The 8280-nt window shown below is 38.2% G+C and overlaps 1 protein-coding gene across 1 annotated transcript in view; it reads right to left on the bottom strand.

The window, feature by feature from the left end:
* The window catches only part of Heatr6 (HEAT repeat containing 6), a 33921-nt gene that overhangs the window by 16799 nt on the left and 8842 nt on the right, over positions 1-8280 (bottom strand). Inside the window, exons 5-8 of the mRNA XM_013013073.1 lie at positions 6441-6542; positions 4278-4406; positions 1645-1949; positions 583-760 (exon numbers count right to left, since the gene is read on the bottom strand). Coding sequence (XP_012868527.1) covers positions 583-760; positions 1645-1949; positions 4278-4406; positions 6441-6542 — 714 coding nt within the window. The remainder of the gene's footprint in view (positions 1-582; positions 761-1644; positions 1950-4277; positions 4407-6440; positions 6543-8280) is intronic.

Here is an 8280-nt window from a genome sequence, read left to right as displayed (position 1 = left end):
AGCTCAAGGCTAGTGCTCTACCACTTGAGCCACAGCGCCACTTCCGGCTTTTTTCTTTTTGCTTATGTGGTGCTGAGGAATTGAACCCAGGGCCTCAGGCGTGCAAGGCAAGCGCTCTACCACTGAGCCACCTTCTCAGCCCCTGAATATACAATTCTATGCCCTGTGTCTTCACAAAACTTTATGAACATTTTTCTAAGCCTAGACATCAATTATAAACAGTTAAGTACCATAATATTTCATTGAGTTGTTTAAGCCATTTCTGATGATTTTTTCCTATCAGAAATATCATGGCAACCAAACAATATTTTCATAAAAGGAAGCAAAGCACAGCTATTTTAGAGGAGTTCAAGGACAATGAAGTTATAACTCAGGGTGCTCAGGCTTCAAGCAAGCCTGAAGCAACCTCTAGGATCTTCTTCCCTATGGTACTGATGAAGCCTGTTTCCTATTCTCCTCCTGCCTAGCCAATGGTTCTCACAATCAATAAGGGCAAATAAGATCCGATAAGGCAGAGAGGAGGGAAAAAAAAAAAAAACAAGACATGTAAATTTACAAATATTAGAGCATAAATATTCTTACCTTTGGAGAAGGATCTTTTAATATAAGCGTCATTAAGGACACAGACTGTGGGCTTCCAAGCTCAGGTGTATCAGGGACAAAGGCTGACCAGTAGCCATAAAGAACTTTTTTTTCTATTGATTTTATAGTAGAAAGAAAACAGGCTAGTGCTCCTTGGCGAACTTTGGCTTGATAGGACCTTTCACAACCAAAATAAGAGAGAAAAAAGTTTTTAAGCGTTTTCTTTTTTAAATACAAACATGACATTTATTTATTTCCAGTTATACCCTGAAAAATTAAACATCAATAATCCCTAAAGATATTACCATGATCTTTAAAAAATAATTTTTCAAAATATCATCAGAACATATTTAGGCAATCTGCTTATGAAATAAGTTTTGGTTTAGGGGGTTACTAGGGATTGAACTCAGGGCTGTGTGTTTACTAGGTAAATAAATGTTCTAACACTTGAGTTATGCTATAGCCCTATAACATGGTATAGGCAGACAAAAACCATAAGCTAGCTAATAAGGAGGCCACATTTTGATGATAGGGAACTAGTACTAGATATGAAATACGGAAGAGTATCCATCCATCTACTCAACAACATATCCGCTAAATGCCTTTAGGTGAGTGCCACACAGGCATTATATTGAGGAGGACAGACATAAACAAAGCCCCTGCCCTGGACAAGCTTTGGAATGGCAGTGAATAGTGTTATGGCAGAGGTAAGTCAAAGGATCACGGGGGGAAGAAGGGCTGGGGGGGAGCCTGCAGGGGGTGGGGATGTCCTTAAACCAAAACGAGAATGGGAGTTGAAAAAGTTTCCCAGAAAATATAATTTCTGAGCTTACTTCAAAGACAGGTAGTGTTTAACAAGACCAAAAAAGTGAAGGAAAGACTTAGAGAAACATTCTCTCTCTCTCTTTCTCTCTCTCAAATGCATAGATCAAGACCAAGTAATGCAAAGTTCCACATAACTGAAAATCTGCAAGTCCAATCATCCTTGGCAGTCAGTTTTTAAGCAATTATAAAACACATGCAACTTAGAATATCAGGTGTAAAAATATAAAACATTACTACCTCATTTTACATTGGATGCCTCCTTCAGTGTCAGAATAGTCAGACTCACTACTACTGATTCTTTTCCAAGTGGAAGAAGCGAAGGGTGAGGAGACTTGCTCTCTCCTTCCAGCTCCACTTCCATTTGCAGGCAAACTCTGGATGCCCTGGGAGGAGGGACACACCGCATCCCTACCACCTGTGCTCACTCTGCTGGAGCTGGTGCCTGAGGCTGCCTCCATTTCTCCATTGGATTCTTCTTCTTCCTCTTCTTCATCTCCTTGCTGGGCTTTCTTTGCTTTTGCCTTATGTTTTTTCTTTTTATTCTGATTTTAGGAGCAAAAGAAGACATATATGATAGCTATTTCAAAATAACTTTTAACTGAATTCTAGCACTTCCTCATTTGCAAGTGATTTAACTATGTTCCCAACAGAGAAACTGAAGAAGCAAAAGAGGAGACAAGAAAAAAGTGCTATTTGATATCTTTTGTCTCAGGCACAATGCTAAGTACTTACATGACTTCTACTGGACTGTAAGAAAAAAAGAAATAAAGGCCCTGGGATAGATAAAAACTTGTGACTTAAATTTAAACTTGTGTTTAAATTCTACCTTAGTGACTCTAGGCAAATACTTCTTTGACTTTGACCTTTCTCATCTATGAGTATAAGGTTAATACAAGGGAATTTGTCGGATTGTAGTGAAAACAAGTCAGCCTTCACAAGAAAATTAAGGCCTAGGGAAAAGAACTCAAGTATCTATTTTCTCAGTTCTTACAAATAAGATAACTAGGATCCCTCTAGAGGCATGCACTGGAGCCAGTAACCACTATGCATAATGCATGGCTTTAGGGCTGTGGGACTATGTAGTAGCAATATGAAGTAAAAATCAGTTTCATTTCTCCTACTTCTTTCTGACATCCAAATGCCTTTGGAATTTGAGCCTTTCTCCACACCCTCAAAGTCTCTAGCTAGTCTAAAGAAAGGCTCACGTCTCTTCTATCCTGGAGCAATTAGGTTAGCTCAGACCCAGACCCTCAGACTTGCTACTCAGTTAGCTTATCTAAGATGCAAATCTGATCACAACATTTTGATAGATGACATTCTTCAGTGGCCAACAAGATAAACAGCCACAGCATACAGCAGGAGATCCCAGAAACTCTACCTGAAACTCAAGTTGTACTAGATGACATACAAGCTTACACACACATTCCTTTTATTTTGTAAATAGATTATATCTTTATTCCTCATCCTTTTACATACTCAACATTACATAACAAGTGTTCTGAGAATAAAAGCATACTAAATTTTTACCCAAGGATGTAAAATGTGGTCAAATCAATTATCCATATTGACCTGTGATGTTTTTCATTTTGTTTTGTTTTCTGAGACTGGTAGAACTAGGCTTGTATTGAACTCAGTATTTTTCTACCTCAACCTCTAAGGATGGAGATTATAGGCATCAGATGCCCTTTCAGGTTTTAAAAATAAGTTACATCGTAGCTAGGAAATGCAGCTCAATAGTAGCATAGCTACCCATGTGCAAAGCCCTGTGGCCCATTTCCAGAAACAAAACCAACAACCCAAAATGGGAGGAAACATTACACACATTCTTATTCTGTGTTTATGCACCTTTGGCCCCTCAGGAAGAAACTTGCCACTTCTGTACTATTATTCATTCTTGAGTCTCAGTGTAGCTAGGACATCTTGTAAAAAGCTTTCTCCTTTTCATCCCTTTGGACCAAGTGCTCTGAATGTGTTCTCTGAAGACTCTGTGAATGTTCTGATGAATGAAATGATATTGCATTGTAATTATTTCTTTTGTTTGTTTGTGTTTTTTGTTTTTGTAATTATTTCTTTATCCATCTTTGCCTCTCTCTACACTCTGAAGAATTGTCCATCCCAGTATCCTTAATGCTTATTAGCACAATGTCTGTGATACAGCAGATATTTGATAAGAACCGAATAAATTAAGAGAATTCCTATTTTAAGCATTTTTGGTGAGGTATTACATTTTTGGGGATGTAAAACCTTGGCTACACATTTGTAACTCTCCAGATTCATTCTCGGAAACCTGAGGGAGATGGCAGCTGGCTGAAAAGACTGAGAAGTATGATTAATGTGTCTGGAGCTGATGAGTTCGTTAATAGGAAAAATGTCTCCTGGTTTACAGAAGAGTGGCTAAAATACAGACTAGAGGCCAAATGTAGCTTGGCCAACGACCTGTTTCTATAAATGAAGCTTTACTAGAAAACAGCCGGGCCCATTACATTCCAGTGTCTCTCTGGATGCTTCTGCACTATGATGACAGGGTTGGTAGTGTGTCAGAGACTTAAAATATTTATTGGCCAATCCTTTTTAGAAGTTTGTTGATCCTTCTTGGTCTTCAGAAGTCTAGGGATAAGGATGCTCGGCCTTGGATGTAAAGTTAATGCTCATTTTTGTAGATGTTACTTGCTTAGATCTCAACTGAGAGGCATAGTGTTTTAACTGGTATTTTAGCAGTCTCATAAATTTACTCCTGCATTAAGTATACTGAATTGAAATCAAATTTGAAGTGGGAGTAGTAGTAGTAGTAGTAATACAAATTATGGAAAATACATACACAGAGCTATTCAAAACACTCCGCAACTTAAATCTCTATAGAGTAAATGTACCATAGTTGGCCGAGCAGGACTAGATTCTGATTGCTGAGGCGGTCGTCCATCATACTGAGGAAGTGGAGTTGGGTATAACACTGTGGGCATCTCTATGTTTAGTCCAGGGAGTCCATGAAACATGGCTTTCTAAGAGTGACACAGACACATACACACACATACATAAAACATAAATCACAAAATGTAATTATTTAGCATGGTCCATGTTCTCAATCAGAACACAAGACAGGTTAATGTTTAAAAAGGGCTTGGCTCAAATGATAGAACACTTGCCTAGCAAATGCAAGACCCTAAATTCAAATGGCAGTACTGCCAAAAAAAAAAAAAAAAGAATAAAGGCCAGGTCTGATAAAGCACACCTATAATCAGCACTGTGGCTTGGAGGCAGGATGATAGTGAGTCAGAGGTTCAGGGTGGGCTACATAGCAAGTTCAAGACCAACCTGAACTCTAGTGAGACCGACTCAAAGCACAGCCCACAAAAATCAAACCTAGTAAGGAAAAATAGATCTCTTGAATGAACTTTCAAGGGCTTAAAAAAGAGCTTAATTTCATCTAGCCACCAGCTAGATCTGGTTGGCCACATTAGATTGGATATGGTTTTAAGTATATTTATATCTATTGTATCCACTCCCTTTTATCCTGTTATTTTATCTATCTGTGATCTTATAAACCATGTTACGTTTTTATTTTGTTACCTATCTTCAGATATAGGTATCTGTCTCTGTTTGAGGATTAGGAGAAATGACAAAAGGAAAGAGTTAAACTTTTAATCATGATTGTCAGCCATGGCATTGACTTGAGGTGAACACAAAGCCTCTTACTCTTACCTGGCTGAATTGGAGACCCCACAGAGGAGATTTAAATTCCCTGCTGCCTAGCAGCTCAGAAGCTAACAAGGGCAGCCTGCTCACATGAGCCTTGATCAGCTGACCTACTGTATGAAGGAAATGCCAAGGAGAAACCCTGGCTTTTCTTCTCAGTAGAAACAAGTAAAAGTAGGGTCAATATAATCTACGTTAAACAACTCACAGATTATATCCTACAAGCTATTCCCTCCTAAGGTTCAAATGCAATTTAAAATTACTGATAGATTTTTTTTTTGGGGGGGGGGTCCGGTCGTGGGGCCTGGGTGCTGTCCCTCAGCTCTTCAGCTCAATGCTAGCGCTCTACCACTTGAGCCACAGCGCCACTTCCAGCTTTTTTCTTTTTGCTTATGTGGTGCTGAGGAATAGAACCCAGGGCCTCATGCATACAAGGCAAGTGCTCTACCACTGAGCCACCTTCCCAGCTCACTGATACATTTATTTATTCATTCAATCAATCAATTATTTTTGGCAGTATTGCTGTTTGAACTCAGGGCTTCATACTTACTAAAGTATGAAGTATATTTCATACTTTATATAAAGTATATATACTTTATACTTCTCTATTATTATTATTCTGTGTTTATGCACCTTTGGCCCCTCAGGAAGAAACTTCCCACTTCTGTACTATTATTCATTCTTGACTATCAGTATAGTTACCATATCTGGTAAAAAGCTTTCTCCTTTTCCTCCCTTTGGACCAAGTGCTCTGAATGTGTTCTCTGAAGTATATAAAGTATAAACACAGAAGCCAATACTTGCTAAAGCAGGCACCTTTACTGCTGAGCCACCCATACTTCCAGCTATGATTTTTGCTCATTAATTTTGAGATAGATTCTTGCTTTCTACTCAGGCACACACTGGGTGTGATCCACCTATGTTAGGCCTCCCAGTAGCTAGGAGAATAGGCATCACCACCTCATCCAGCTCTTCACTGAGAAGGGGAATCTTGTACTTTCGGACTGGGCTGGCATGCAGTTATGAGCTCAACAACCTCAGTCTCACAAGCAGCTAGGATTATAGGCATGAGCCACTGGTGCACAGCTTGATATGTTTACTGCTTACTTATTTTCTGCTATTAATTCTAAGTATTCTTGACTATGAGCATCTTATTTGATATGCTCTCTTAAATATATATAAGTATATACATATATATATATATATGAACTCAGATATATATATGTATATATATGAATTTTCAATACCTTAAGTCTAGCCTTAGAACAATGATATAAAGTGGTCCTCATGTCTGGGAAAGAAGTAGGAAAACCACTGATTGTAATGGAAACTCTACTTACCTTTAGCACAGCTAAAAGAGCTCCAAGTTCATCAGTTTGTGTCAGTTTCATCTTCCCACCATTGAGGAGTGACTGTATGCCCTTCAATGCACTTTGTAACAACTGGAAGAGGAAAAAGAGCAAGTTAAAAGGCAGAACATGTCAGGTGATGTGTGCTGACTCCTGTAATCCTAGTTAGTCCTAGTTCAAAAGTCTATTGCTTGAGATCTGAGGATCAAAATTCAAAACTAGCTCAGGCAGGAAAGTCCATAAAACTCTTATCTCCAACTAAGCTCTCCAAAAGGGGAAGTAGAGCTGTAACTCAAGTGGTAGAGTGCTACTCTTGAATACAAAAGTTCAAAGATAGTGCTCAGGCTCTGAGTTCAAACCCCAGGATCGTCACCAAAAAAAAAAAAAAAAGGCAGATAAAATTTGGTTGTCTAAGGATCAACCTTTTGTCACTACAAAGAAGAAAGCCTCTTGCTAGATTATGAAAAACCCTTCTCAACCACACAAAGCAGAGGACGACTACAGAACTGATGAACCACAGTGAGTTATTTTCTAGAGAAGAGTAGTTTTAATGATCTTACTAGATTAACAGACTTATAAACCAGTATGTACACATGGTGAACAAAAACAAAAAACAAAGGAGAAGACAGTGAGATAGTGAGTAGAATAGAATGGGATAGTGGACTGGAAGAATGGAATGGCAAAAGTGGCAGCAGAGAACAGAAGTGGACAGCTCTATAATAAGTGATTGGAGGCTCTTATACACAGAGGCATAGATGCCAGAGGAAGCTAAATGATAAAAATGTGCTTCTGGCAGGAAATTCTGTCAACATTGCTACTGTAACTCAGTAATCTCATGTCTAGAACTCTGTCCTTCAGTGTTCCCCACAGGGCAGAATGTGAACTATTGTCCTATTTGAAATAGTGGAAACAGTGAAGAGAAGATTACTTTTCATCTATTATTAGGATTATGACAATGATTATATAGGAAGCTAACTCTCTACTAAATGTGAAATTAATACTAATAATAGTAGGTATTCTGTCAAGCACTTTTTTTGGTGATGGTACTGGGATTTTTAACTCAAGGTCTCATGCTTGCTAGGCAGGTACTCTCCCACTTAAGCTATACTTCCCAGCCCTTGTCAAACACTTTAAAGCCTTACTTCATATTCTCCTCATAAGAATCCTATGATGTCATGACCTTATTTATGTAAGTGTAACCCCTCTGTACATCACCTTTACAATTAAAAAAAAGGAAGGAATCCTATGATGAAGTGGAAGTACTTCATGGAGGTACCAAGACATTAGATAACTTGTCTAAGTTATAGCAGTTAGAAAGCATGAGATATATTAATAGAAAAGATACCTTAAAGACACTGCAATTTAAAACCTCCAAAAGCTGCAAAACTGTATTAAATATGATTCCATATGAAAACAATAAATGTGTTCATTCATATATAGAAAAATAATCTGAAGGACTGAGAATGAATTGTCCTCTATGGTTAGAGCTGAGCAGGGAACTAAAAAGAGCTTTATTTAAACCTTTAAATGTTAAGAAATGGTCATTTGTATGAAATTTTATTAAAGAAATAAAATAGTGCAGATATTGTTGAAATACAGTTTCTTTCCTTTTATGTTTAAAATTAGTTACTAGCCTAAAACTCTATTGTTTTTATAGTTAGGAGGGAAAAAAAATTAAGGTGGACTTTTTCTCCCTCCTTTTTTTTTCTTGTGTACTAGTCCTGGGGCCTGAAATCAGGGGCTGGTGCTGCTCAAGGCTAGCACTTTCCCACTTGAGCCACAGTTCCATTTCTGTGTGTGTGTGTGTGTGTGTGTGTGTGTGTGTGTGTGT

This window comes from Dipodomys ordii, unplaced genomic scaffold (genome assembly GCF_000151885.1).
Source record: "Dipodomys ordii isolate 6190 unplaced genomic scaffold, Dord_2.0 Scaffold19, whole genome shotgun sequence".
NCBI classification, from domain to species: domain Eukaryota; kingdom Metazoa; phylum Chordata; class Mammalia; order Rodentia; family Heteromyidae; genus Dipodomys; species Dipodomys ordii.
The sequence above is the reverse complement of the archived record's forward strand: the minus strand, read 5'-3'. Positions and strand labels throughout refer to the sequence as shown.